Below are 27,660 nucleotides of genomic sequence, written 5' to 3' on the forward strand. Positions count from 1 at the left end.
AGAGCTGCAAGAGAGCTGCGACAAGGAGAAAATGGCGAGTGATTTTGTTTTGGTTGTGGCGGCAGCACTATCGATCACTGCTGTGCTATGGAAGCTATGGAGGAGTAGAATTAAATCATCTCTTCTTCCTCCAGGTCCCATTGGGCTTCCACTGATCGGCCATCTCCACTTGCTCTTTGCCAATCCTCCGCACACCGTGCTCCAGAGGCTGTCGGCTCGCCATGGACCGATCATGTCACTGCGATTCGGGCATGTTCCAGTGGTTGTCGCCTCCAGCCCAGCAGCCGCCAAGGAGTTCCTCAAGACCCACGACGCCGCCTTTGCGTCTCGCCCGCCGAGCGCCGCCGGGAGGATCATCGTCCACTACAACGCCGACATCGTTTTCGCCCCCTATGGCGACTCGTGGCGGCACTTGCGCAAGATCGCGACGCTGGAGCTCCTCACAGCTCGCCGGATTGACATGTTTCGGGGCGCGAGAATGGAAGAGGTAAAATCCATGTGCCGATCGCTACTAGTGGCGGACGATTGCGAGACAGGGATCGTGGATGTTCGTGGGCGACTGACTGCACTCACCTTCAATCTCATCACTTTCATGCTCATGGGCAAGCGCTACTTTGGCAAAGATGCAGAGAATGATGAAGGGGCAAGGAAGTTCTTAGAGGTAATTGCAGGTACGTTTGAGGTATGTGGAGAGTTTCCAATTGGGGATTATTTCCCATGGTTCCCCAAATTCCTGGATCCAGCAGAACGTCGTATGCATTTCCTAGCTAAATCCTTGCACAAATTCCTTAGTGACAATATCACCGAGCACGAGAATAGGAGAAATAACAGTGAGAAAAATAACACTGACAAAGATTTCTTGGACATCCTTCTCTCTCTGAGAGACAATGGTGATGAGCATCTACAAAACAAAAACATCATAAGTGTCATGACGGTAAGAAGAAAAGTTTATCAATTCGGTCAATCAGTCTCATCACTCGAGATCTTTTTCTTGGCAGAACTTGGTCACAGCTGGAACCGACACCTCAGCAGTGACACTCGAGTGGGCAATGGCTGAGTCGATAAAAAACCCCACCATTGCCGCCAAAGCCCGAGAAGAAATCGAGCTAGTTCTCGGCGAGAAGTGGAGGACGAAGATGGTGGAAGAGCCTGATCTTTCACAGCTAACTTATCTCCAAGCCATCGTCAAGGAGACACTCCGGCTGCATCCTGCGGTACCGCTGCTGGTCCCCCACCAATCCACCGAGGCGGTTAGCAATGTAATGGGGTACCATGTTCCGCGCGGCACGACGGTGCTCATCAACGCCTACACCATCGCCAGAGACTCTACCGCCTGGGGTGACGACGCGCTGCTCTTCCGGCCCGAGAGATTCCTTGGCACAGATCTGGACATCCGGGGCAGGGACTTCGAGGCGGTGCCGTTTGGATCGGGGCGGCGACAATGCCCAGGAATGGCACTGGCGCTCACCACTGTCCATCTCACGCTCGCCAACCTCCTCCATGGATTCGAGTGGAGAGAGCCCAGCGGTGAGAGCATCGACACGAGCAAGGAGCAGTATGGATTGGCGCTGCTCTTGGCAAAGAAGCTGCGACTGATCGCCACCCCACGGCTAGAACAAGGTACCTTATAGCTCCGATCCAAAGAAAGCTTGGAAGAATAGCTTCCTTGACAAACCATGAATAAGAAAGAAACCACGAACTTTGCACTATCTCTCCAAACGGACACTGCCGGCCTCATCAGGAGCCTCCTTGCGAATGCGATTTTTGCATGGCATGGATATTTTTATAACAAATATAAAGATAATTTGTAAGTATTAAATATTCTGAAGAAATTGTTGAAGACTTGGAAAAGAATAGACCAAGAGTAGATTGTTGGATCTAATTTGATTTCCAAGTGTGATTGAAGCTCTTGTTAATGTTCAGCTTATCAGCGGCTTGACAACATCTACGTTATTGCTTGCAACGTGCATAGCTAATAAGGGGGTCGGCACTCTTGTTCTTCCTTGCAGCCCGCATAGATTGGAGCAAGGGATTGGACAGGTTGCACTCCGATGACAAGAAGTCCAAAAGCTTATCTTCATCTTCGCTTAGAAGAGTTGTGGTGCTCTCCAACAACAGCTTCCAGCAGTGTCCACATTCCTGAGCTCGACCCTGTGAAGCAGAAACGCACAAGCCCCAATGAATTTGATCCGTGCACCACATTCTTGCACCAAGCTTCCCCCCACCATATGCTTGAGAAACATCTCCAAGAAGCAGAAGGCAGTCTAGCGGTACCTGGCCTCGTGCACACGCATCGTGCAGCTCCTTGAAAGCATCACTAGCCAGTTCAAAGGCAATGTTCTTGAAGCCCTGCAGCGAGACAGTCATAAACCAGGTGCCAAACTCTAAAACTGATCTCCACTTGCTCTCAGATACCAAGCTTCTCCAATGCTGGCGCATCCTCATCTCTGCTTGTGTTGTGGCTTGCAACTGGCCGTAGTCTGAAATGCTGGTGTAGAGATAACTCAGCTTCTGGTGTGCATTGCCATGCCTCTAACGCCATCGTAAACTCTATCATCTCAGCTTGGGGGAAGAAAGCCTTGGGAGGGCGTAGCTCTGGGAGAGGCTTCACTTCCATAGCTTGCCTGTTCAGCCGCCGCTCCAGCACGCTTCCCTTCTGCAATCTATTTCCTACCACCTTTCTAATCTCAGGCTTGGATATCCCCTCCCAGGAACCATACGCCAACACATCCAGCGACTGTTGGATTTGGATGGAATCCCCCTTGTTCTTCTTCAGTGCCTACAAAGCTTTCGTAAGCATCATCAGATCTGTGGAGCATGTTCTATTTTTATAGCTTGGATCGTTAAAAGGTACTTTGTTCCAGGCGAGGGGTGGAGATCAATCGCAGCTTGTTTGCCATGAGCAACGTCAATCCATATTGCTCGTTGCTCGTGTTGATACTCTCACCGCTGGGTTCTCCACTCGAATCCATGGAGGAGGTTGGCGAGCGTGAGATGGACAGTGGTGAGTGCCAGTGCCATTCCCGGGCATTGTCGCCGCCCCGATCCAAACGGCACTGCCTCGAAGTCCCTGCCCCGGATGTCCAGATCCGTGCCAAGGAATCTCTCGGGCCGGAAGAGCAGCGCATCGTCACCCCAGGCGGAAGAGTCTCTGGCGATGGCATAGGCGTTGATGAGCACCGTCGAAGAAGAGCGGCAACAAGAAGGCGCCAATCCCGGAATCCAGCTCGGATAGGCGCAAGGAGTAGCGATGGCGGCAGAGGAGGAGGCGGTGAGCAAGGTAGTGGAATGGCCAGAGGATGGGGATTGACGCGAGAATGGGTAATCGGCGTGGGCGAGACCCTGGCGGAGGCGGCCTCCATGCTGAGGCCGCAAGCACTGCGCCAGGTAGTGCCAGTCGCGGTCGCCGATTCGCTCATCGCCAGGGCTTCCAAGATCATGCACAAGGAGCCCAATTGCTTGCGCCTGGAGCCGATTTGCACGGCCAGCTCCATGATTTGCTCCATCTCTTCGATCTGGCCGGCCTCCCCGACGAATGTTTGTGTTTAACGGGGACTATGTGGATCGAGGAGCGTGGGGATTCGAGACTTACTTTCTCCTCCTTGCTTGGAAGGTATGATATCGGTTTTTTTTTTTTACTTCTTTCTGGTGGTAGTGAAAGTTGGTATTTTTCTTCTTTTCTTCAGGTATTGCTACCTCACCGAGTGTTTCTTCTGCGAGGAAACCACGAGACAAAGTTCTGTACGAGCGTCTACGGCTTCGAAAAAGAGAACTCCGTCAAGTTTGGGGAGCATTCCAAGCATGTCTATCGCAAGCTCTTGGGATGTTTCGAGTGCCATCCTCTGGCGGCGGTGATAGCCGGCAAAGTTTTCATGGCACACGGTGGCTTGTTCTGGAGCTTAAAACCGGGGCCTTATACGCGATCTTTCTTGGTGAGAGCTGCTGCTAAGCTCAAGCTGGGTGATCTGGACGACCTTGCAAAGTCGAGAAGAGGCGTGCTGGATCCGTCGGCCATGGGAAACAACGTGATACCGGGTGATATCTTGTGGTCCGATCCATCTCCAAACCCGGGGCTTGCGAGCAACGAAGGTCGAGGGATCGGGCTTGTTTTTGGACTGGATTGTACTCAAGAGTTTATGGACAAGCACAAGCTAAAGGTAAGGTGGTGTTTTGCGTCGTTTGCTCACGATCATTGGCATTGTTCGGCAGTGCAGCTTATAGTGAGATGTCACGAGGGGCCGGATGCGAGACAGAAGCGTCCCGAGATGGCGAGCATGGACAAAGGCTACACGATCGACCACGTTGTCAAGGCTGGAAAGCTCATCACTCTGTTCAGTGCTCCCGACTATCCCCAGTTTCAGGTTGGCCTTCTTCATTTCGTGTTTTCTTTCTCCGTAAATGCAACGAAGTTTCGATTGTCAACAATGGCAGGTGACCGAAACTCGTTTTAACAACAAAGCAGCCTACATTGTTTTGGAACCACCGGATTTTTGCAAGCCCGACATTTGTGTTTTTGAGGCGGTCCTCCCGCGGCCACATGTAAGCAATTTCGTTTTGATACTTCCATCCACCGCTTTGGTTGCTTTTCCGCAGGTTATGCCGTATTACGATCATGTTAATGTTATGGATTCAGACGACGAGCTAGATCTGCCAAAAGACGGATAAAACAAATCTAGAAAAATTCCACGACTGCCACCTTTGAGGTCCTCGTGGGCGTTGGACTTTTATGCTTGTAGGAGTCAAGAAGATCATCCGTGACAATATATTTCCGAGTGAGAGCTGCAAAAGAGCTGCGACAAGGAGAAAATGGCGAGTGATTTTGTTTTGGTTGTGGCGGCAGCACTGTCGATCACTGCTGTACTATGGAAGCTATGGAGGAGTAGAATTAAATCATCTCTTCTTCCTCCAGGTCCCATTGGGCTTCCACTGATCGGCCATCTCCACTTGCTCTATGCAAATCCTCCGCACACCGTGCTCCAGAGGCTGTCGGCTCGCCATGGACCGATCATGTCGCTGCGATTCGGGCATGTGCCAGTGGTTGTCGCCTCCAGCCCAGCGGCCGCCAAGGAGTTCCTCAAGACCCACGACGCCGCCTTTGCGTCTCGCCCGCTGAGTGCCGCCGGGAGGACCATCGTCCACTACAACGCCGACATCGTTTTCGCCCCCTATGGTGACTCGTGGCGGCACTTGCGCAAGATCGCGACGCTGGAACTCCTCACAGCTCGCCGGATTGACATGTTTCGGGGTGCGAGAATGGAAGAAGTAAGATCCATGTGCCGATCGCTACTAGTAGCAGACGATCGCGAGATGGGGGTCGTGGATGTTCGTGGGCAAGTGACAGCGCTCACCTTCAATCTCATCACTTTGATGCTCATGGGCAAGCGTTACTTTGGCAAGGATATTGAGAATGAGAAGGGGGCAAAAAAGTTTTTGGAGGTGATTGCAAGCACGTTTAAGGTATGTGGAGAGTTTCCAATTGGGGATTATTTCCCGTGGCTTCCTAAATTCTTGGATCCGGCTGAACGTCGTATGCATTCCTTGGCTAAATCTTTACATGAATTCCTCAGTGACAACATCATTGAGCATGAAAACAAAAGAAAGAACAAGAAGAAGAATAACAATGATGAAGATTTTTTGGACATCCTTCTCTCTCTAAAAGACAATGGTGATGAGCATCTACAAAATGAAAACATCATAAGTGTCATGACAGTAAGAAGAAGAGTTTATCAATTCAATCAATCAGTCTCATCACTCGCAATCTTTTTCTTGGCAGAACTTGGTCACGGCCGGAACCGACACCTCAGCAGTGACGCTCGAGTGGGCGATGGCCGAGTCAATAAAAAACCCCACCATCGCCGCCAAAGCCCGAGAAGAAATCGAGCTAGTTCTTGGCGAGAAGTGGAGGACAAAGATGGTGGAAGAGCCTGATCTTTCACAGCTAACTTATCTCCAAGCCATCGTCAAGGAGACACTCCGGCTGCATCCTGCGGGACCGCTGCTGGTCCCCCACCAATCCACCGAGGCGGTTAGCAATGTAATGGGGTACCATGTACCGCGCGGCACGACGGTGCTCATCAACGCCTATGCCATCGCCAGAGACTCTTCCGCCTGGGGTGATGACGCGCTGCTCTTCCGGCCCGAGAGATTCCTTGGCACAGATCTGGACATCCGGGGCAGGGACTTCGAGGCGGTGCCGTTTGGATCGGGGCGGCGACAATGCCCGGGAATGGCACTGGCGCTCACCACTGTCCATCTCACGCTCGCCAACCTCCTCCATGGATTCGAGTGGAGAGAGCCCAGCGGTGAGAGCATCGACACGAGCAAGGAGCAGTATGGATTGACGCTGCTCTTGGCAAAGAAGCTGCGACTGATCGCCACCCCACGGCTAGAACAAGGTACCTTATAGCTCCGATCCAAAGAAAGCTTGGAAGAATAGCTTCCTTGATAAACCATGAATAAGAAAGAAACCACGAACTTTGCACTATCTCTCCAAACGGACACTGCCGGCCTCATCAGGAGCCTCCTTGCGAATGAGATTTTTGCATGGCATGGACATTTTTATAACAAATATAAAGATAATTTGTAAGTATTAAATATTCTGAAGAAATTGTTGAAGACTTGGAAAAGAATAGACTAAGAGTAGATTGTTGGATCTAATTTGATTTCCAAGTGTGATTGAAGCTCTTGTTAATGTTCAGCTTATCAGCAGCTTGACAACATCTACGTTATTGCTTGCAACGTGCATAGCTAATAAAGGGGTTGGCAAAATCTGCATCCTTGTTCTTCCTTGCAGCCCGCATAGATTGGAGCAAGGGATTGGACAAGTTGCACTCCGATGACAAGAAGTCCAAAAGCTTATCTTCATCTTCGCTTAGAAGCGTTGTGGTGCTCTCCAACAACAGCTTCCAGCAGTGTCCACATTCCTGAGCTCCACCCTGTGAAGCAGTAAAGCACAAGCCCCAATAAATTTGATCCGTGCACCACATTCTTGCACCAAGCTTCCCCCGACCATATGCTTGAGAAACATCTCCAAGAAGCAGACAAGGCAGTCTGGCGGTACCTGGCCCCGTGCACACGCGTCGTGCAGCTCCTTGAATCTATCAGCATCACTAGCCAATTCAAAGGCAATGTTTTTGAAGCCCCGCAGCGAGACAGTCATAAACCAGGTGCCAAACTCTAAAACTGATCTCCACTTGCTCTCAGATACCAAGCTTCTCCAATACTGGCACATCCTCATCTCTGCTTGTGTTGTGGCTTGCAACTGGCCGTAGTCTGAAATGCTGGTGTACAGATAACTCAGCTTCTTTTTACATTCAGGTGTGCATTGCCATGCCTCCAACGCCATCGTAAACTCTATCATCTCAGCTTGGGGGAAGAAAGCCTTGGGAGGGCGTAGCTCTGAGAGAGGCTTCACTTCCATATCTTGCCTGTTCAGCCGCCGCTCCAGCACGCTTCCCTTCTGCAATCTATTTCCTACCACCTTTCTAATCTCATGCTTGGATATCCCCTCCCAGGAACCATACGCCAACACATCCAGCGACTGTTGGATTTGGATGGAATCCCCCTTGTTCTTCTTCAGTGCCTCCAAAGCTATCGCAGCCATCATCAGATCTGTGGAGCATGTTCTATTTTTATAGCTTGGATCGTTAAAAGGTACTTTGTTCCAGGCGAGGGGTGGAGATCAATCGCAGCTTGTTTGCCATGAGCAACGTCAATCCATATTGCTCGTTGCATTCTCACCGCTGGGCTCTCTCCACTCGAATCCATGGAGGAGGTTGGCGAGCGTGAGATGGACAGTGGTGAGTGCCAGTGCCATTCCCGGGCATTGTCGCCGCCCCGATCCAAACGGCACTGCCTCGAAGTCCCTGCCCCGGATGTCCAGATCCGTGCCAAGGAATCTCTCGGGCCGGAAGAGCAGCGCATCGTCACCCCAGGCGGAAGAGTCTCTGGCGATGGCATAGGCGTTGATGAGCACCGTCGAAGAAGAGGGGCAACAAAGGCGCCAGTCCCGGAATCCAGCTCGGATCAGGCGCAAGGTGTGGCGATGGCGGGAGAGGAGGAGGAGGAGGCGGTGAGCAAGGTAGTGGAATGGCCAGAGGATGGAGGATTGACGCGAGACCCTGGCGGAGGCGGCCTCCATGCTGAGGACGCAAGCACTGCGCCAGGTAGTGCCAGTCGCGGTCGCCGATTCACTCATTGCCAGGGCTTCCAAGATCATGCAGAGACAGTCACAAACCAGGTGCCAAACTCTAAAACTGATCTCCACTTGTTCTCAGATACCAAGCTTCTCCAATACTGGCACATCCTCATCTCTGCTTGTGTTGTGGCTTGCAACTGGCTGTAGTCTGAAATGCTGGTGTAGAGATAACTCAGCTTCTTTTTACACTCAGGTGTGCATTGCCATGCCTCCAACGCCGTCGTAAACTCTATCATCTCAGCTTGGGGGAAGAAAGCCTTGGGAGGGCGTAGCTCTGGGAGAGGTTTCACTTCCATATCTTGCCTGTTCAGCCGCCGCTCCAGCACGCTTCCCTTTTGCAATCTATTTCCTACCAACTTTCTAATCTCATGCTTGGATATCCCCTCCCAGGAACCATACGCCAACACATCCAGCGACTGTTGGATTTGGATGGAATCCCCCTTGTTCTTCTTCAGTTCCTCCAAAGCTTTCGCAGCCATCATCAGATCTGTGGAGCATGTTCTATTTTTATAGCTTGGATCGTTAAAAGGTACTTTGTTCCAGGCGAGGGGTGGAGATCAATCGCAGCTTGTTTGCCATGAGCAACGTCAATCCATATTGCTCGTTGCTCGTGTCGATACTCTCACCGCTGGGCTCTCTCCACTCGAATCCATGGAGGAGGTTGGCGAGCGTGAGATGGACAGTGGTGAGTGCCAGTGCCATTCCCGGGCATTGTCGCCGCCCCGATCCAAACGGCACTGCCTCGAAGTCCCTGCCCCGGATGTCCAGATCCGTGCCAAGGAATCTCTCGGGCCGGAAGAGCAGCGCATCGTCACCCCAGGCGGAAGAGTCTCTGGCGATGGCATAGGCGTTGATGAGCACCGTCGAAGAAGAGGGACAACAAAGGCGCCAGTCCCGGAATCCAGCTCGGATCAGGCGCAAGGAGTGGCGATGGCGGCAGAGGAGGAGGTGGTGAGCAAGGTAGTGGAATGGCCAGAGGATGGAGGATTGACGCGAGAATGGGTAATCGGCGTGGGCGAGACCCTGGCGGAGGCGGCCTCCATGCTGAGGACGCAAGCACTGCGCCAGGTAGTGCCAGTCGCGGTCGCCGATTCGCTCATCGCCAGGGCTTCCAAGATCATGCACAAGGAGCCCAATTGCTTGCGCCTGGAGCCGCCACGGTCGAGCTCCAGTAGCATCGTCCTGGTGGGCGATTTGCACGGCCAGCTCCATGATTTGCTCCATCTCTTTGATCTGGCCGGCCTCCCCGACGAGGAACGAATGTTTGTGTTTAACGGGGACTATGTGGATCGAGGAGTGTGGGGATTCGAGACTTACTTTCTCCTCCTTGCTTGGAAGGTATGATCTCAGAATCACGTTTTCTTTTTTACTTCTTTCTGGTGGTAGTGAAAGGTGGTATTGTTCTTACTTTTTTTCTTCAGGTATTGCTACCTCACCGAGTTTTTCTTCTGCGAGGAAACCACGAGACAAAGTTCTGTACGAGCGTCTACGGCTTCGAGAAAGAGATCTCCGTCAAGTTTGGGGAGCATTCCAAGCATTTCTACCGCAAGCTCTTGGGATGCTTCGAGGGCCATCCTCTGGTGGCGGTGATAGCCGGCAAAGTTTTCATGGCACACGGTGCCTTGTTCCGGAGCTTGGAACCGGGGCCTTCTACGCGATCTTTCTTGGTGAGAGCTGCTGCTAAGCTCAAGCTGGGTGATCTGGACGACCTTGCAAAGTCGAGAAGAGGCGTGCTGGATCCGTCGGCCGTGGGAAACAACGTGATACCGGGTGATATCTTGTGGTCCGACCCATCTCCAAACCCGGGGCTTGCGAGCAACGAAGGGCTTGTTTTTGGACCGGATTGTACTCAAGAGTTTATGGACAAGCACAAGCTAAAGGTAAGGTGGTGTTTTGCGTCGTTTGCTCACGATCATTGGGATTGTTCGGCAGTGCAGCTTATAGTGAGATCTCACGAGGGGCCGGATGCGAGACAGAAGCGTCCTGAGATGGCGAGCATGGACAAAGGCTACACGATCGACCACGTTGTCAAGGCTGGAAAGCTCATCACTCTGTTCAGTGCTCCCGACTATCCTCAGTTTCAGGTTGGCCTTCTTCATTTCGTGTTTTCTTTCTTCGTAAATGCAACAAAGTTTCGATTGTCAACAATGGCAGGCGACCGAAACTCGTTTTAACAACAAAGCAGCCTACATTGTTTTGGAACCACCGGATTTTTGCGAGCCCGACATTTGTGTTTTTGAGGCGGTCCTCCCGCAGCCACATGTAAGCAATTTCATTTTGATACTTCCATCCACCGCTTTGGTTGCTTTTCCGCAGGTTATGCCATATTACGATCATGTTAATGTTATGGATTCAGACGACGAGCTAGATCTGCCAAAAGACGGATAAAAAAAATCTAGAAAAATGCCACGACTGCCACCTTTGAGGTCCTCGTGGGCGTTGGTCGTAGGAGTCAAGATCATTCGTGACAATATATTTCGGAGTGAGAGCTGCAAGAGAGCTGCGACAAGGAGAAAATGGCGAGTGATTTTGTTTTGGTTGTGGCGGCAGCACTATCGATCACTGCTGTGCTATGGAAGCTATGGAAGAGTAGAATTAAATCGTCTCTTCTTCCTCCAGGTCCCATTGGGCTTCCACTGATCGGCCATCTCCACTTGCTCTTTGCAAATCCTCCGCACACCGTGCTCCAGAGGCTGTCGGCTCGTCATGGACCGATCATGTCGCTGCGATTCGGGCATGTGCCAGTGGTTGTCGCCTCCAGCCCAGCAGCCGCCAAGGAGTTCCTCAAGACCCACGACGCCGCCTTTGCGTCTCGCCCGCTGAGCGCCGCCGGGAGGATCATCGTCCACTACAACGCCGACATCGTTTTCGCCCCTTATGGCGACTCGTGGCGGCACTTGCGCAAGATCGCGACGCTGGAACTCCTCACAGCTCGCCGGATTGACATGTTTCGGAGTGCGAGAATGGAAGAAGTAAGATCCATGTGCCGATCGCTACTAGTAGCAGATGATCGTGAGACGGGGATTGTGGATGTTCGTGGGCGAGTGACAGCGCTCACCTTCAATCTCATCACTTTCATGCTCATGGGCAAGATCTCATCACTTTCATGCTCATGGGCAAGCGTTAGTTTGGCAAGGACACTGAAAATGAGGAGGGGGCGAAAAATTTTTTGGAAGTGATTGCGGGCACGTTTGAAGTATGTGGAGAGTTTCCAATCGAGGATTACTTCCCGTGGCTCCCCAAGTTTTTGGATCCGGCAGAACATCGTATGCATTCCCTAGCTAAATCCTTGCACGAGTTCCTCGGGGACAACATCTCCGAGCACGAGAACAAGAGAAAGAACAACAAGAAGAATAACACTGACGAGGATTTCTTAGACATCCTCCTCTCTCTGAGAGACAATGGTGACAAGCATCTACAAAACGAAAACATCAGAAGTGTCATGACAGTAAGAAGAAGAGTTTATCAATTCGATCAATCAGTCTCATCACTTGCAATCTTTTTCTTGGCAGAACTTGGTCACGGCCGGAACCGACACCTCAGCAGTGACGCTCGAGTGGGCGATGGCCGAGTCAATCAAAAACCCCACCATCGCCGCCAAAGCCCGAGAAGAAATCGAGCTAGTTCTCGGTGAGAAGTGGAGGACGAAGATGGTGGAAGAGCCTGATCTTTCACAGCTAACTTATCTCCAAGCCATCGTCAAGGAGACACTCCGGCTGCATCCTGCGGGACCGCTGCTGGTCCCCCACCAATCCACCGAGGCGGTTAGCAATGTAATGGGGTACCATGTACCACGCGGCACGACGGTGCTCATCAATGCCTACGCCATCGCCAGAGACTCTACCGCCTGGGGTGACGACGCGCTGCTCTTCCGGCCCGAGAGATTCCTTGGCACGGATCTGGACATCCGGGGCAGGGACTTCGAGGCTGTCCCGTTTGGATCGGGGCGGCGACAATGCCCGGGAATGGCACTGGCGCTCACCACTGTCCATCTCACGCTTGCCAACCTCCTCCATGGATTCGAGTGGAGAGAGCCCAGCGGTGAGAGCATCGACACGAGCAAGGAGCAGTATGGATTGACGCTGCTCTTGGCAAAGAAGCTGCGACTGATCGCCACCCCACGGCTAGAACAAGGTACCTTATAGCTCCGATCGAAAGAAAGCTTGGAAGAATAGCTTCCATGAATAAGAAAGAAACCACGAACTTTTGGCACAATTTGTAAGTATTAAATATTCTGAAGAAATTGTTGAAAACTTGGAAAAGAATAGACTAAGAGTTAATTTGATTTCCAAGTGTGATTGAAGCTCTTGTTAATGTTCAGCTTATCAGCGGCTTGACAACATCTACGTTAGTGCTTGCAACGTGCATAGCTAGTAAGGGGTTGGCAGAATCTGCATTCTTGTTCTTCCTTGCAGCCCGCATAGATTGGAGCAAGGGATTGGACAAGTTGCACTCCAATGACAAGAAGTCCAAAAGCTTATCTTCATCTTCGCTTAGAAGCGTTGTGGTGCTCTCCAACAACAGCTTCCAGCAGGTGTCCACATTTCTGAGCTCGACTCCGTGAAGCAGTAACGCACAAGCCCCAATGAATTTGATCCGTGCACCACATTCTTGCACCAAGCTTCCCCCGACCATAAGCCTGAGAAACATCTCCAAGAAGCAGACAAGGCAGTCTGGCGGTCATGCACACGCATCGTGAAGCTCCTTGAATATTCTATCAGCATCACTAGCCAGTTCAAATGGAATGTTCTTGAAGCCCCGGAGCGAGACGGTCATAAACCAGCAAACTCTAAAACTGATCTCCACTTTCTCTCAGATACCAAGCTTCTCCAATGCTGGCGCATCCTCATCTCCGCTTGCAACTGGCCGTAGTCTGAAATGCTGGTGTAGAGATAACTCAGCTTCTTTTTACACTCAGGTGTGCATTGCCATGCCTCCAATGCTGTCGTAAACTCTATCATCTCAGCTTGGGGGAAGAAAGCCTTGGGGAGGGCATAGCTCTGGGAGAGGCTTCAATTCCATATCTTGCCTGTTCAGCCGCTGCTCCAGCACACTTCCCTTTTGCAATCTACTTTCTAATCAGGAGCCATACGCCAACACATCGATTTGGATGGAATCCCCCTTTGTCTCCAAAGCTTTTTTAGCCATCATCAGATCTGATCCTTTAGGGTTTGGAGCATGTTTTATTTTTATAGCTGACTGCTTAATCGTTAAAAGGTACTTTGTTCCAGGCGAGGGGTGGAGATCAATCGCAGCTTGTTTGCCATGAGCAACGTCAATCCATACTGCTCCTTGCTCGTGTCGATGCTCTCACCGCTGGGTTCTCTCCACTCGAATCCATGGAGGAGGTTGGCAAGCGTGAGATGGACAGTGGTGAGCGCCAGTGCCATTCCCGGGCATTGTCGCCGCCCTGATCCAAACGGCACCGCCTCGAAGTCCCTGCCCCGGATGTCCAGATCCGTGCCAAGGAATCTCTCGGGCCGGAAGAGCAGCGCATCGTCACCCCAGGCGGAAGTGTCTCTGGCGATGGCGTAGGCGTTGATGAGCACCGTCGTGCCGCGCGGTATGTGGTACCCCATGACGTTGCTAACCGGCTGCGTGGATTGGTGGGGGACGAGCAGTGGTACTGCCGGATGTAGCCGGAGTGTCTCCTTGACGATGGCTTGGAGATATGTTAGCTGTGAGAGGTCGTGCTCTTCCACCATCTTCGTCATCCACTTCTCGCCAAGAACTAACTCGATCTCTTCTCGGGCTTTGGCGGCGATGGTGGGGTTTTTGATCAACTCGGCCATCGCCCACTCGAGCGTCACTGCTGAGGTTTCAGTTCCGGCCGCGACCAAGTTCTGCCAAGAAAAAGATCGTGAGTGATGAGCTACTGATTGGTCGAATTGAGAAACTTTTCTTACTGTCATAACACTTATGATATTTTTGTTTTGTAGTCGCTCGTCGCCATTGTCTCTCAGGGAAAGGAGGATGTCCAAGAAATCATCTTCGGTGCTATTTTTCTCACTGTTATTTCTCTTGTTCTCGTGCTCGGAGATGTTGTCCCCAAGGAACTCGTGCAATGATTTAGCCAGGGAATGCATACGATGTTCTGCCGGATCTAAAAACTTGGGGAGCCACGGGAAATAATCCCCGATTGGAAACTCTCCACATACCTCAAATGTACCCGCAATCACTTTCAGAAACTTCCTTGCCCCCTCATCGTTCTCTGCGTCCTTGCCAAAGTAGCGCTTGCCCATGAGCATGAAAGTGATGAGATTGAACGTGAGTGCCGACAGTCGCCCACGAACATCCACGATCCCCGTCTCGCAATTGTTCACCCCTAGTAGCGATTGGCACATGGATCTTACCTCTTCCATTCTCGCGCCCTGAAACATGTCAATCCGGCGAGCTGTGAGGAGCTCCAGTGTCGCGATCTTGCGCAAGTGCCGCCACGAGTCGCCATAGGGGGCGAAAGCGATGTCAGCGTTGTAGTGGACGAAGATCCTCCCGACGGCGCTCAGTGGGCGAGATGCAAAGGCGGCATCGTGGGTCTTGAGGAACTCCTTGGCGGCTGCTGGGCTGGAGGCGACAACCACTGGAACATGCCCGAATCGCAGTGACATGATCGGTCCATGGCGAGCCGACAGCCTCTGGAGCACGGTGTGTGGAGGATTTGCAAAGAGCAAGTGGAGATGGCCGATCAGTGGAAGCCCAATGGGACCTGGGGGAAGAAGAGACGTTTTAATTCTACTCTTCCATAGCTTCCATAGCACAGCAGCGATCAATAGTGCTGCCGCCACAACCAAAACAAAATCACTCCCCATTTCCTCTTCTCAGCTCTATCGCTCAGCTGAAGATATATTTGTTTCAGCATAAAAGTTGACAACTATAAAAGACACGAAAATGGATCTTTTCCTCATTTCGCGATCCCGTTCCGAGGCCCGCCAGCCCAGCCGGCCCCACGTTGTTGGAGCGTCAGTGTCGGAAAGCTTTGATCCATCAATCAGCTTAATAGGCAATTGCTCAACAATTAAGGTTCTATAAAATTAAGTTCTATGTGATAACCATCGGATTTTTTTATCATGGAAATGGTAGAAAGTCCACCGTTTTTTTGGCTTTTCCAATTTGTCATGGATTCCGACATCGTAGCCTATCAAAACAATATACACATTTTTGTGTTAACAATCGCATGTCATTGTTGACAGAGCCAATCTTTTTCCCAAAGTTATGGATCCAAATCACGAAATGAGCTTGTCCCCAACACTTGCATTATTAGCTAATTGTATTATTGTGTAATTCTCTGGAGATGAATAGTAGCAAAGTTTAGATAAGTCCTTGAATCATGTTCTTGCTCTTCATTAACTAGCTCCGATCCAAAAATTTAAAGCTTGGAAGAATAATCGACGAAACTGCAAATCCAAACCGAGGCTCGCCATCGCGAAAGTAACTGCGTGCCTCATGTACTCGGGGAAACGATCCGGACGTAGCTCGTTCTGGAAGATGTGAAGGCGAGGTTCCTTGGTAACCACGGCCACCTTGCACTTCACATAGCGAGCGCCAAGACCAAGACGTCCTCGTCCTCCACGTAGGGACACATTTGCGAAGGCGAGGTCGTGTGACGGCCATCGCCCTTGGAGCACGAAACATCGTAGTCGTGTAGCTTGAGCACTCGTTCATGGAAGACGATCATGTTGTCCGGCTTGACATTGCGATGGAGCACTCCTTTGCTGTGAAGGTGTCGCAGTCCAGCGTAGGCTTGCTTCCACATCCTCTCCGTGGCCTCCAAGCCAGGGACGTGCTGCGCGGACAAGGACTCCCCGTGCCCTTCCAGCCCTGCGAACTTCTGCATGGAAATGGAACACGCCCTGCGAACTTCCAAGGTCCACTGTCCCGTGATCGACGAGGCCCCGGGTGAATCCGCGTCTCGTTGCTAGCATCCTCCCGCAAGCACACCTCGACGACAGTCCCCTTCCTTCTCCTCAAGAGAACAAGCGACTTGTGGCCGTGAGCCAGGAAAGAGAGCTCCGAGGCGTGGATCTCTTTTTACGGGGATGATCCCACCAAGGGCACAATCGAAGGTGGCAGTCCAAACAGTCGCTGGATCTCTTCCACGTAAGAAACCAGCGAGCGAAACCCGGCCGTGGGCTCCGCTGGAAGAACGTCGCTCAGGGTGACACTCCCTTGCTCGCACGCATCCAGCCACCTCAGTTTCATGAGCATGAAATCCTCCTCCTTGGACGATTGATCCGGCACTGGAAGAAACGATGTTACTTGCACGGTGTTGGTTTCACGCCAGAGTTTGACGACGAAGAACCTGTCCATGCGCGAGAACAGGCAGCCGATACGAGCACTGCCCATCGTCCGCTCGATTCCCTGGCGTAGAGCCGTGATATCCAACACGTTTCCATGAGGATCTCAGTGGAGCTCTCGCAGATTGAGCTCTCGCAAACATCCAACTTAGCTCGCGATGGATTGCGAGCAAATGTTTGCCAATAGGATCTGTGGCACAGCGTCGCTGGGCAGCAAATTGGTGAGCTCTCCCCACACTCGCCTTGCGCGATCCACATCCCGGTGGATCTGGCAGCCAGCCAGCAGCGCCGTCCAGGCCACCGAGTTCGCGCTCGCGATCCCGCCCGACCCAACCAGGTCCTGCGCCCGGACTAGATCCCCTGCTCGCCCCAGCGCCTGGATCATCGACGACAGATGCTCCTCCCTGGCCGCGATCCCAAAGTCCGGGAGCATTCCCATCCCCAGCCGCAATCCCTCGCCCACCATCCCGACGTGATTGCAAGCTGCCAGGACGTGCGTGAGGCACACATCGTCGGGATCCAGCCCCTCCGCGCAGAGCATCCGGAAGAGATCGATCGCGCTCCTCGTCCGCGACTGGATCGCGATCATCGACGTCCACGACACGAGGTCGCGCTCTGGCATGCGATCGAACACCCTGCCCGCATCGCCAATCTCTCCATTCACCGCCAGCGCCTCGAGCAGCACCGTCCACGCCGCCATCGCGTGCTCGGGCATGGCGTGGAACGCGATCTTCGCCAGATCCAGATGCCCCAGATGGGCGAATCCAATCACCATAGCCGTGCTCGTCGCGGCATTCCACTCAGGCATGGATTCCAGCACCCCACCCGCGAGCTCCATTTGGCCGCGCTGGGAATATGCCTGGAGCATCGCGGTAGAGCACACGATATCGTGCTCGGGCATGGAATCGAACACGCGCGCTGCCCGGTTGAGCTGCCCGCTCGTGGCATACATTTGGAGCATGCCCGTCCAGGATACCAGGCTCCACTCGGGCATGGCGTCGAATATGCCGCTCGCGTCTTCGAGCATATGCCCGGGCATAGTATATGCCTCGAGCATCGCGTTCCACGAGACTGTGGTGCGTTGCGGCATCCGGTCGAAGATCCGCCGCGCATCGCCGGGATGCCCGCCGTGGGCATAGGCTTGAATCATTGCCGTCCATCCTACAACGTTGCGTTGCGGCATCTTGTCAAACATGGCCTTCGCATCGGCAAGATGCCCAGCCAGGGAATATGCCTGGAGCATCGCGGTGTAGGAGACGACGTTCCTCTCCGGCATGGAATCGAAGAGGGCTTTGGCGCCCGCGAGTTCTTCGCTCCTCGCGAACGCCGTGATCATCGTGTTGAAAGCGAAGAGATCCGGTTCGGGCATTCGATCGAAGGTGGATTTGGCGAGACCAAGATGCCCGCTCAAGGCATACGCTCGTAGCATCGCGGTCCAAGCACAAACATCCGGCTCCACGGCGCTCTCTAGCGCTCTTCGTGCCTCCTCCAGGCTCCCAAATCGGCCATACATTCTCACCAACGAGTTCCAATCCACTGGATTCCCACTCGCGACCATTTTCCTGTGGATCTCGCGCCCTGTTGAGAGATCTACGCATCGCTGGAGCTGGCCCTGGAAGGAGAGGGATTCCATCATCGCCGACGCCATTCTTCCTCTTCTTCTTCCTCTTGCATCATTCTAAGCTAAAATCTAGCTGAGCAGTGAGATCCCATTCTTGCGGAGAGTGTCCGTGATGACCTTGATGTGGCTATGGAACTTGGGCGCCTTCTCCGCGATCTCGGCCTCCATGTTAAACCTCGCCCTGAGCATCTGCTTCTTCCTCATCCTCTCCGCCAGCGTGAATCCAACCAGCTCCGCCGCCTGGAGGCTGTTCGTCTTGGGCATCCGATCGCGCAGCGCCGCCTCCACCGACGACGCCTCGGCATGCTGCGTTGTCTTGCGATTCCCCACAAACGCGATGATGTACTTGTTGTGGAAGCGCAGCCGCAAGAACTGCAGGATCGCCATAGCCGCCAAGAACCCTAAACCCCTCCCTTCCCGATCCATCCAATCTATCCTGTCAGTAGAGCGTGATGCCGTTCTGGCTGAGCGCGACCGCGATGGTGGTGATGTAGTCGTGGTATCTGGGATCCTTGTCCGCGAACTCGCGCTTCATGTCAAACTTGGCCTTGTGGAGGCATTTGGCCTTCATCCTCTCCGCCAGCGCCCTGCCAACGAGCTCCGCTGAATCCAAGCTCATCCGCTGCTTCTTCTTGTCCTGGAGGAGCGATTCGCTGCTCGTCGCCATCACCACCTTGCGCACTCGCGCGCTGCTGATGAACGCCGCCATGTAGTAGCGCTCGAAGCGCAGCCTGAGATGATAGCACACCATTGTTCCACCACTTTGTGAGAAAGAAAAACCTTCGCCCTTTTCTACCCAAGATCTAAGAAGATCTAAAGAAGATCTAAGAGAAGATCTGAGAACACTGCCCAAGAACTAGACGAGAGAAGGAACTTCTGAGCGCAGCATAGCAAGAATGATAGATACAAAGCTATACAAAAATTCCCAGACCAGCCCAGGCCCCCCTTATTGCGTTGTGACACACCTCAATCGCGGAGAATACATACCAGGGAGTGGAGTGAAATCGATCGATCCGCGCGTCAGCTCTTCGTTTTCGAGTGCTTGACGAGCCACTCGATGACTACTTCGATGTTGGTGGAGTTCTTGCACGAGATCATGTAGCAAGAAACCTCCCTGTCCGCCAGAGATTGCAAGCTCCTGCAAGAGAAAGAAGCCGTAAGAACAATCGTCTAGAAAAAAGAGGAACTTTGCTGCTGGCTTACTCACATTTGATCGATCAAAGCCTGCTTGGAGAGATGATCCGGCTTATCAATCTTGTTACCGAGAACTAGCACTGGTACTCCGGCTAGCGATGGCTTTCCCAGTAGATCATGGAGCTCGTCCCTGGAAATCGCGACGTTCTCTCTATCAGAAGCATCCACAACGTAGCTGGAAAACCAAAGAAAGTTTTTTTTTTCGTGCGTTCGTTAGTCGTCGCAAGTTGGCGGCTCGAGAAGTTCTTACACGATAGCTGAAACTCCGCGGCAATAGCGCTCCCACATACTCCGGAAGCGTGGTTGTCCGCCCAGATCCCACAGCTTGATCGTCACATTGCCTTTGGTCACTTTTCTCATGTTGAATCCCACCTGCGAGAGATCCTCAGGTCAGGCATGGAGGAGAAAAGGATGGATCGATCGACAGAATTCCTACCGTTGGAATCATGTCCTCGTTGAATCCACCAGTCTGCAATGGAGGAGCTAGAAAAGATCAGCCAAGAAAGACTCTCTGCGCATTCGCGAATTTTCCATACCGCAATCACATTCACCAGCGACGTCTTGCCAGCGTTTTGGAGTCCAATCAGCGAGAGCTCCATTTCTTGCGTGAAGAACAAACTAAGAGAGAGCGAGAGACAGAGAGCTCAATCACCAGAGCTGGGAAGAAATCCATGGATGATTCGTGCTCTTACCTGCGAAGCCAATTGAGGAAGGCGTCCCACAGCCCCATCGCCGCGCCCTGCCAAATGCCCTACCAGACTACACCATGCGCGCAAAAACCTAGTATCCCTAATTTGCCTCTCTTCTTTTCACTTGTGAAAGGTCACACTTCATCGTCCACCATAGCCTCAAGCTCCACTCAACCACGGCCGTGGATCTCGCCAGTGCCGTACGCCATACCGTACCACAGCTGTCCTCCAGCGCGACGCAATGTGCTGGAACAGCGGTGAACGTCCGATTCTCCGCCATCCAACGGGCGCGCTTTCTTTGTTTTTGATTCTTCTAAGTCTTGGAGCGCTTGTTCTTGCTGCCGCTACGTTGGTGATCCTCCCTTCCTCTTCCTCTTTTGTTTGATCGTGGGTTCCCCATCTTGTTCTTGGAGCCTCTACGTTGATGATCCTCCCTTTCTCTTTCTCGTTTGTTTGATCGTGGTTTCCCCGTCGCGAACTTCCCCATCTTCGGGAACTGGTTAACCTTTGCTCGTCCAACTTTGAATCCGCGCTTAAATCCACGCTTTTGCGCTGCTCCGGTCGTAAAGTCTGGCACAAAAAGCAAGAAAAACTCCATCAGAAACAAGGAACTTGTCGCAACAAAGTAAAGTTTCGTTTACCTTCGCCAGGTTCTTCACCGACTTCCTGGCGATAATAATCGGCATCGTCGTCCTCTTCCTCCTCCTCGTGTTGTTCCTCACCATCCATGTCCACGTCCATATCATCGACTGGCTCCTCCTTCTTTTTCTTGTTCTTCTTCTTGTTTTCTTCTCTCAAAAGCCTGACAGGCAGATCAGAGAGCTGAGCCAAAGAGAAACAAAGAGGAACAACGCTCACTCTTTCCGTCGAACGTTCGCTTCCTGTTCTGCCTTTCTTTGCTTCCGTAATGCCTCCCGCTTCTCGAAAGTTTCTTTCAGTTCTGCTACTTCTTCCGCGGTTTTTTTAACTGAAAAGAAACGAAAAACAGCTCGTCGTCAGCAAGCTGCTTCCACACGCAGTGCATGAAAACATACCATACTCGTGGAACATGACCGCTCCTGAACAAAGCCCCTCCTCGACTTTCACGAGCTGCAGCGTCATTCTAGGCCCGATCTCATGGAGCTTGACAGCACTCTGTTGTGATGCCGGATTTCCTCGTCCATAATCTTGTGGCAGCGTCACCCTTGAGGATTCATTCTCAGCTTCGCTCTCAGACCCATATCCGGATCTACGAACAAGAAGAAAAGGCCGTGAGAAACAATGACACTGTTGCTTGGCTAGAGAGGCATACTTGGTAACAAACTCGCTCACGTCGTTGAGCGTCCTGAGATCTGGAATTTTGGTACGTTGGACAAGCTTACGAATTCCACGAGAAACCCCGACGGGCTGTGCGCTGATCGCATAGTGGCGAAAGTCGATCACCTTTGTGTCTTTGTCATAGTTCAAGAGGAGAACCCTTTGACAAAGCGAAAGTTTCACCTGAAAATCAACTATAAATCGACGTGAGCTTGTGATGCAGCTCTACCTTTTTCACATCGATAACTGGGAAAATGTTTTGGAACATAATTGTCACAAGCTTCAAGTGAGCTTCAGCAGGATTGAATCCGTTAAGAACAACCTGAGCAGAAGGACGAGTCATAACGATCGTCTTTGCAAAAAACAAGTTTTTTTTACCAAAGGTGGATTTTTGAAGATTGATGGTGGTGCTCGGTACCTTAGAAGAGCACGAGCAACGTCCGCGGCCAGGCAGAAATCATGAACCTTGAAGGTCATGGTCGGGCCGTGAGGACTTCGGGCAACTTTCATGTAAGGAGCGTTCTTCGTGTTGGACAGGATCACAAAATGCGAAACACCCAAAGGACCAGCGACGTGAACAAAGTCCTTAAGCGTGTTCTTCCCAGATTCCTAAAGAGAGAGGTCACTCGCATTTCCTCTGGAAAATCTGCCCGGGCTTACCTTGAGATGCAATGCAGTGTGAGGAAGCATCAGCTTGCGCAAATCCTGCTCCAAATTCCGGAGAAGCACCGGCAGTTTCCCTCTGCCAATGACAAAGCTCCTGGGAATCTTCTCGCCCGTCTCATGGCTCGGCGCTAACTCCTTGTGCGTGTGCTTCTTCCTCTGCAACAACAAGCAATGAATCGATCCAGAAGAACGAAGATCCAAGACGCACCCTTCGCGTGTGTCCCATTGAAGAACCCTAGCCTAGGGTTTTACGGCACCCAAGAATATTCTATTTGGTGTAAGAAAATGGTATATTCACAGAGCTTTGGTAGCATATTCACATAAATGAGAGCTTGAAAAGGATAGCTAATGTTGCACCCGCCGCGATGTTTAATACATTGACAATGTCGTTGTTTAGCTACACAAGAACACAAGGGAGATGGTACTTTAGTTAGAACGAATAGTAAGAAAAAATTCGTGGATTTACCCATTCGAATCCAGGCTTGCCTTGTAACGTAGCTCCCAGATAGCTCTCGAAAAAATTGGCAACTTGCGAAGATATCACACAGATCACCGCTCCGGAAAAATCCACCTAGCGCAAGAACACGATCGAAGATCACGATCAAGCGATCTGGAAACGATTTATCCAAACCTCATGCAAGCTCCAGGCAGCGGACGCTAGGAGGATCGAAGCAACGAGTCCAGCGGCAGTGCCTTCCAAACTCACTGCTCCCTCGGTTCCTCGCGGAACGATCGAGAAGTTCGTCACGAGGTACCTGAGAATGAGAAAGATGATCACGACAAAGAAGAACTCGAAAGAACTCGCTCACGTTGTCTTGCCGTAAGCTTTGCCGATCTCGCTGGAGATGGTGTCGCTGAGCTTGGTGGAGAAGCTGGCGACGAAGGCGAGCTTCCAGAGCGGGAGGAAATCGCTTCCACCGATCCCAGAGGCGGCGGCCAGCGCGCACACAATGCCGGCGCTCCCAGATCCCCACACGCTCGCTGGCCCGCGCTTGCCACTCCGCTTCTCCGCGATCCCCTCGGCCTCCTTTTGCTTGATCTTCACCTTGGTCGCTCCAGTTCCCTGCAAGAACGAAGAAACCTCTCGAAACTTTTTCCCCAAGAAATCTGGCGATGGATCGAGAGACTCACCAGGCAAAAGTAGATCGCGGCGACGAGCAAGCCTTGTCCGCCAAACGCCCTCCACAGCACCAATCCCAGGATGTAAGCATTGCCGACGCCCGGCCAGGTGAGGCCAGCCCTAAGCAGCGGGAATCCCAGCGCGAAGATCACACCATTGGCGACCATGGCAGCTCCCCACGACGCGGGATCCTCGGAGAATGCCCAGCGCACCACTTCGATCGCGCTCCTGGCCTCCTCCATACTCGCCCTCACGCTTACCGTCGATCTCCTCCTCGATCTCCTAAATCTGGGCTGCGAGGAGCTAGATCTGTGCGCGATCTTGCTGCCGCATTGCGATGGAACCAGGCATAGCGGAGGCCACCGCGCCACGCTCATCGCCTGCCCTAAATCCATGCTTTTAGGGGAGGGCAATCCATCGATCGATCCATCATGGGCGCCCCGCGATGAATCGCCAGCAATGGCTGGATCGCATCAAGGCCTCGAGCAGGAGCGCGCCGCGATGTGGCGAGATCTTGAGCCTGCTGATCCAGGAGCAAGAGCAAGAAAAGCAAGATTTGCCCGTGTGGAACAAGCTGATCGAGACGCTTGGGCGATTGGGGAACATCACGCAGGCGAGGCGCGCATTCGATGCCATTGCCGCCAAGGATGCCTTCTCGTGGGTGATCATGCTCTCGGTCTACTCGCGGAATGGGCAAGTGGAAGAGGCCAGGAAGATCTTCGACGCCATGCCCGGCAAGAACACCGTGGCTCTCAATGCGATGCTGGCGGCGTATGCCAGGAATGGTCTCGTCGGGGACGCTAAGAAGTTCTTCGATTCCTCCATTACTAATGGGAACCTCATCGCCTGGAACACTCTTCTCGCGGCATATGCCCAAAACGGGCACCTGGATCGAGCAAAGACGATCTTTGATTCCATGCCCGCGCATGATCTTTGCTCCAGCACTGCGATGGTTGATGCCTTTGGGGAGATTGGCCTCCTGGGCGATGCTAGAAGAGTGTTTGATGGAATGAAGCTTCGAGATCTCGTGACTTGGAATGCTATGATCTCTGCGCTTGCCCGGAGCGGGCATTTCGAGGAGTGTCGAGAGCTGTTTGATAAGCTTCCTTTGCAGAGCTTGGTATCTTTCACTGCTGTGCTGGGAACTTTTGCGCAACAAGGGGATTTGGAGGTTGCAAAGATTCTTTTCGACGAAATGCCCGAATGGGATCTTGTGTCGTGGAACGCCATGATTTCACTGTATGCCCAAAGCGGGCATTTTGACAGAGCAAAGGAGATGTTTGATCTGATGCCCAAGAGGGATGTTTTCACCTGGACGGCAATGCTTGTCGCTACAATCACTTCTCAGGGCTTGCGAGAGGCAAAGCTTTTGTTTGATCGAATGCCAGAGAGAAGTATAGTCTCTTCGACTGCGCTTCTTGCCGCATATGCCCAGAGAGGGCATCTCCAAGAATCCAGAGACCTGTACCGCTCGATGCCCGAGAAAGATCTCTACTCCGCCACCGCAATGCTGGGCGTTCTTGCGCAGCACAGCCTGGTCGGAGAGGCGCAAGGGATTTACGAGAGCATGCCCGAGTGTGATCTCATCTCATCCACGGCAATGCTGGTTGCGAATTCCACCCAATCTGTCGATTCCGCGAAAGCAATGCTAGAATCCCTGCCGGACAAGCTCGATCCCACCGCCTGGAACGCGATCATCTCCGCCCTAGCCCACAGCGCGCACGGGCTGGAAGAAGCTCGGGCGCTGTTCGATTCCATGCCCCAACGAGATGGCGCTTCGTGGAGCGCGATGCTAGAGGCATATGCCCGGCATGGGTATCTTTCCCTGGCTCGGGAGATATTCCAGGGCATCCCACAGCGCGACGACTTCGCGTGGAACTCGATGCTGGCGGCATATTCCCGGAACGGGTATCTTGCCGAGGCATATGCGGTGTTCGATTCCATGCCCCGCCAGGACTTCGTCGCGTGGAGCTCGATGCTCGCGGCATATTCCTTGAATGGGCATCCTTTGCAGGCATTGGACGTTTTCGACGAGATGAAGGCCAGCGAGTTTCCCGACGAGGTGTGCTTCGTGCTCGTGCTACTTTCGTGTAGCCATGCCGGGAAAGTCTACGACAGCGGCAGGAACTTCGTGTCGATGGCTATGGATTTCGGGATTCAGCCGACAAGGCAGCACTACTGCTGCATGGTCGACTCGCTCGCTCGATCCGGATTCGTGCGAGAGGCTCGGGAGCTTGTCGGGAGCATGCCATTTGTTCCAGACTCGGTGGAGTGGACGGCGCTGCTGGGGAGTTGCAAGAACCACGAAGAACACCGGGATGGAGCTCTGGCGGCCAAGTCGGCCCTTAACTCGGCTCCGGGAGACTCGTCTTCGTATCTGCTGCTTGCGAGCTTTGTGTGATCACGATGAACGAGGCTAGATCATCTGCACCGAGGAAAAAGAAAAGTCACTACTATACAAAACAAGACCCACCACTGTACACCAAGAATCGCCCAGCTGTGGAGCTATGGAGGATGCTGTTGTCGCCAAACACGTCGGTTACCTGGTCTAGTGGGAAACTTGAAAGCCGGTCTGGTTAACTGAGTCATCTGTAAGGTGTCCTCCGCAAAGACCACGTCTGGCTTCGGTGGTGCCCGGCTCCGGCAAGGCTGTTCCAACGTTGTGGTAGCGGTCGTGGTGGCTCTCACATTTTCGGCGGCCTGTTCTTCAGGAACTTCCAACGTTCGAAGCCACGCAAGGCACTCCTGGTCTCGCTGCGATCGAATTTCCAGCATCCGTTGCTTGTTCTTGCCCATTGAGTTGAAGTAGCTGCTGGAGCTTGTGCTCGTCTCGTTGCTTCTAAGTTGCTGCCGCCTGTCGCCCAAGCTTGTGCTTGGCCGCTTGTCGTTGTAGCTCTGGACGGTGACTTCCATCTCTTCTGTGACTGTCTCCAGCTTTCTGGATTCGTTCTTCACACGATGGATCTCTCGGTCTGATGATGGAGCAGCGGCAGGAGATACTGCTGGTGGTGAAGCTTGTGCAGCTATTGTTGCTGTCGCAACAGGAGGAGCTACCGCTGGTGGTGGTGGTGCTGCTGCTACTGTTGCCACTGGTGCTGGTGGCGGTGGTGCTGCTGCTGCTTCTGCCGCTAGTGCTGCTGGTGGTGGTGGTCCTGGAGCTGAAGGAAAACTTTCATTTGGCTGAGGCAAACTCGCAGGCACTGAAGCCTCGGAAGTGAAAGCCAGACGCGACGGTGGTCTTGAATAAGGTTCTGGTGACGGTGAACCTCTAGTCTTCTTTTTCGATGCCTTCGAAGACTTCGAAGACTTCTTGGAGGACTTTGAGGACTTGGACGACTTGGACGCTACCTCCGGCGGCACTGGAACAACAGTATTTGGTTTGGGCTTCTCACATACATCCGAGGCCGAGAGCTTTCCAAGGTTGAGTTTTGGCACCACCGGGCTGGCGCTCCGGCATCTTGGAACAGCTGCTGGCTTGGCTGAGTGAGAAGATGTCTGGCACCCTTGATCCACCGCGACCTGAGTAACCGCGTCACCAGCACCTTCACTTCTATACACAACGTTGTAGTAAGGATCATCTGCTCCTCCACCTCTCAGCTTAAGTCCAGGTATAGGAACACCTTTTCTAGCGAGTTCCATCAGCTGCTTCTCCGTCCTTGTTATCAATGCTGACAAAGTGAGCGTTCTCCTTTCTACCTTCTCCTTGCTGGCTTTCTCCATATCGACCAGTTTTTCGAGGCAACTCTTGTGCTCCATAATTCTGTCATAAAGCCTGGTCATTTCTTTTGCCTCTTGCGTTGCCGATTCTGCTGCCTGCTTGCTTGCATCCATGTCCTCGTTGGCTTTTGTGACAGAGCCTTGTAGAGCCTACAGAATCAAGAACTTTACACTCCTAAAGACAGGAAGGTCGAATACCTGGATGGAGGCATGAAGCCGCTCGTTTGCAAGTTCGAGTATCTTGTTCTTGTCTTTCATGTAATTGATCTCCTTGTTTTCTTTGCTCAGTCGTTGCTGTGACTTCTTGAGATGCTTGATTACCTCCTGCAATCTTCCCATTTCCCCGGCAAAGACATCTCTTTCAATTTGGATCTCCTGAAACGAGAACAGCAATTTCTAAAGAGTTAAATTAATAAACCTGAAGCTGAAAAGCTCACTGACTTTTGAATTGGTCACGCGTAAGTCTCGTTCAAGCTGGTATATCTCGTCCTCCTGCGAGCTACAGAGAGCTTCAAACTTTGCCATCTTCAATCTAAGGCCTACAGAGATTATAAAAAGTAAATGCTGAATGCTTGGAACAATTCAGTTGTAGAACGTACCCTGAACAATAGCACGCAACCTCGTTGGAGCACCAGTCCGAGGACCCTTTATCCCCAGCTTCTCCAAACTATCCACGTTTTTCTCCAATCTCCTGTAATACAGAATGTCCACTGAAACCAATAAAGCCTTGAATCACCAACAAGGAAAATAGAACGCTTCTAGCAAAGAGAAAATAGAGCACCTGTTTTGAAGCCTCAGCCTGGACGCGTACACCTTTTGCTTCTTGATGAGAGCGTTTCGATCGTTTATCGCTTGAGAGAGCTTCA

The 27,660-nt window shown here is 52.4% G+C and overlaps 13 protein-coding genes and 1 pseudogene across 14 annotated transcripts; 6 read left to right on the forward strand and 8 right to left on the reverse strand.

The window, feature by feature from the left end:
* Nucleotides 1-19: 19 nt before the first annotated feature.
* Nucleotides 20-1,711, forward strand: LOC9651977 (cytochrome P450 71A1). The gene is made up of 2 exons (XM_024661748.1): nt 20-934; nt 999-1,711. The coding sequence occupies exons 1-2, from the start codon at nt 32-34 to the stop codon at nt 1,629-1,631; spliced, it is 1,536 nt and encodes a 511-aa protein (XP_024517516.1). The 5' UTR covers nt 20-31; the 3' UTR covers nt 1,632-1,711.
* A 1,259-nt stretch (nt 1,712-2,970) lies between these two features.
* Nucleotides 2,971-4,667, forward strand: LOC9651978 (annotated as a pseudogene).
* A 119-nt stretch (nt 4,668-4,786) lies between these two features.
* On the forward strand, nt 4,787-6,564 carry LOC9651979 (cytochrome P450 71A1). The gene is made up of 2 exons (XM_002987863.2): nt 4,787-5,709; nt 5,774-6,564. Exons 1-2 carry the CDS (start codon nt 4,807-4,809, stop codon nt 6,404-6,406), a joined length of 1,536 nt encoding a protein of 511 aa, XP_002987909.2. The 5' UTR covers nt 4,787-4,806; the 3' UTR covers nt 6,407-6,564.
* A 1,147-nt stretch (nt 6,565-7,711) lies between these two features.
* On the reverse strand, nt 7,712-8,197 carry LOC9651980 (geraniol 8-hydroxylase). The gene has a single exon (XM_002987911.2). It carries the CDS (start codon nt 8,195-8,197, stop codon nt 7,712-7,714), a length of 486 nt encoding a protein of 161 aa, XP_002987957.2.
* A 651-nt stretch (nt 8,198-8,848) lies between these two features.
* On the forward strand, nt 8,849-10,626 carry LOC9663296 (serine/threonine-protein phosphatase 7). Its single transcript, XM_002987864.2, has 5 exons — nt 8,849-9,535; nt 9,619-10,077; nt 10,135-10,281; nt 10,352-10,459; nt 10,514-10,626. The coding sequence occupies exons 1-5, from the start codon at nt 8,849-8,851 to the stop codon at nt 10,583-10,585; spliced, it is 1,473 nt and encodes a 490-aa protein (XP_002987910.2). The 3' UTR covers nt 10,586-10,626.
* Nucleotides 10,627-10,656: 30 nt separating this feature from the next.
* LOC9651981 (cytochrome P450 71A1) lies at nt 10,657-12,344 on the forward strand. The gene is made up of 3 exons (XM_024661773.1): nt 10,657-11,229; nt 11,325-11,645; nt 11,710-12,344. The coding sequence occupies exons 1-3, from the start codon at nt 10,714-10,716 to the stop codon at nt 12,340-12,342; spliced, it is 1,470 nt and encodes a 489-aa protein (XP_024517541.1). The 5' UTR covers nt 10,657-10,713; the 3' UTR covers nt 12,343-12,344.
* A 975-nt stretch (nt 12,345-13,319) lies between these two features.
* On the reverse strand, nt 13,320-15,054 carry LOC9651982 (cytochrome P450 71A1). Of its 2 annotated transcripts, XM_024661818.1 has the most exons (3): nt 14,356-15,054; nt 14,104-14,307; nt 13,320-14,040 (listed from the first exon to the last, which is right to left on the reverse strand). In XM_024661818.1, exons 1-3 carry the CDS (start codon nt 15,004-15,006, stop codon nt 13,408-13,410), a joined length of 1,488 nt encoding a protein of 495 aa, XP_024517586.1. In that variant the 5' UTR covers nt 15,007-15,054; the 3' UTR covers nt 13,320-13,407. The 2 variants fall into 2 exon arrangements, with proteins under 2 accessions (XP_024517586.1, XP_002987959.2); XM_002987913.2 differs by having other exon boundaries at nt 14,104-15,053.
* Nucleotides 15,055-16,639: 1,585 nt separating this feature from the next.
* Nucleotides 16,640-18,139, reverse strand: LOC9663297 (pentatricopeptide repeat-containing protein At2g35030, mitochondrial). The gene has a single exon (XM_024661774.1). The coding sequence runs from the start codon at nt 18,137-18,139 to the stop codon at nt 16,640-16,642; it is 1,500 nt and encodes a 499-aa protein (XP_024517542.1).
* Nucleotides 18,119-18,555, reverse strand: LOC112341542. The gene has a single exon (XM_024661825.1). It carries the CDS (start codon nt 18,536-18,538, stop codon nt 18,182-18,184), a length of 357 nt encoding a protein of 118 aa, XP_024517593.1. The 5' UTR covers nt 18,539-18,555; the 3' UTR covers nt 18,119-18,181.
* Nucleotides 18,556-18,978: 423 nt separating this feature from the next.
* Nucleotides 18,979-20,110, reverse strand: LOC9663298 (ADP-ribosylation factor-like protein 8b). The gene is made up of 6 exons (XM_002987915.2): nt 19,999-20,110; nt 19,843-19,924; nt 19,743-19,775; nt 19,557-19,678; nt 19,320-19,481; nt 18,979-19,250 (listed from the first exon to the last, which is right to left on the reverse strand). The coding sequence occupies exons 1-6, from the start codon at nt 20,034-20,036 to the stop codon at nt 19,133-19,135; spliced, it is 555 nt and encodes a 184-aa protein (XP_002987961.1). The 5' UTR covers nt 20,037-20,110; the 3' UTR covers nt 18,979-19,132.
* Nucleotides 20,093-22,213, reverse strand: LOC9663299 (peter Pan-like protein). The gene is made up of 9 exons (XM_024661821.1): nt 22,166-22,213; nt 21,952-22,113; nt 21,670-21,900; nt 21,521-21,613; nt 21,287-21,474; nt 21,030-21,223; nt 20,854-20,962; nt 20,637-20,797; nt 20,093-20,565 (listed from the first exon to the last, which is right to left on the reverse strand). Exons 1-9 carry the CDS (start codon nt 22,181-22,183, stop codon nt 20,309-20,311), a joined length of 1,413 nt encoding a protein of 470 aa, XP_024517589.1. The 5' UTR covers nt 22,184-22,213; the 3' UTR covers nt 20,093-20,308.
* On the reverse strand, nt 22,204-23,490 carry LOC9663300 (protein VTE6, chloroplastic). Its single transcript, XM_002987917.2, has 5 exons — nt 23,089-23,490; nt 22,767-23,020; nt 22,589-22,712; nt 22,424-22,528; nt 22,204-22,354 (listed from the first exon to the last, which is right to left on the reverse strand). The coding sequence occupies exons 1-5, from the start codon at nt 23,470-23,472 to the stop codon at nt 22,274-22,276; spliced, it is 948 nt and encodes a 315-aa protein (XP_002987963.2). The 5' UTR covers nt 23,473-23,490; the 3' UTR covers nt 22,204-22,273.
* A 32-nt stretch (nt 23,491-23,522) lies between these two features.
* On the forward strand, nt 23,523-25,478 carry LOC112341527 (pentatricopeptide repeat-containing protein At2g35030, mitochondrial-like). The gene is made up of 2 exons (XM_024661775.1): nt 23,523-23,884; nt 24,020-25,478. The coding sequence occupies exons 1-2, from the start codon at nt 23,523-23,525 to the stop codon at nt 25,476-25,478; spliced, it is 1,821 nt and encodes a 606-aa protein (XP_024517543.1).
* Nucleotides 25,479-25,559: 81 nt separating this feature from the next.
* On the reverse strand, nt 25,560-27,267 carry LOC112341540 (SH3 domain-containing protein C23A1.17-like). The gene has a single exon (XM_024661822.1). The coding sequence runs from the start codon at nt 26,906-26,908 to the stop codon at nt 25,583-25,585; it is 1,326 nt and encodes a 441-aa protein (XP_024517590.1). The 5' UTR covers nt 26,909-27,267; the 3' UTR covers nt 25,560-25,582.
* Nucleotides 27,268-27,660: the final 393 nt, after the last annotated feature.

The sequence above is a fragment of the Selaginella moellendorffii genome, unplaced genomic scaffold, assembly GCF_000143415.4.
Source record: "Selaginella moellendorffii unplaced genomic scaffold, v1.0 SELMOscaffold_85, whole genome shotgun sequence".
NCBI classification, from domain to species: domain Eukaryota; kingdom Viridiplantae; phylum Streptophyta; class Lycopodiopsida; order Selaginellales; family Selaginellaceae; genus Selaginella; species Selaginella moellendorffii.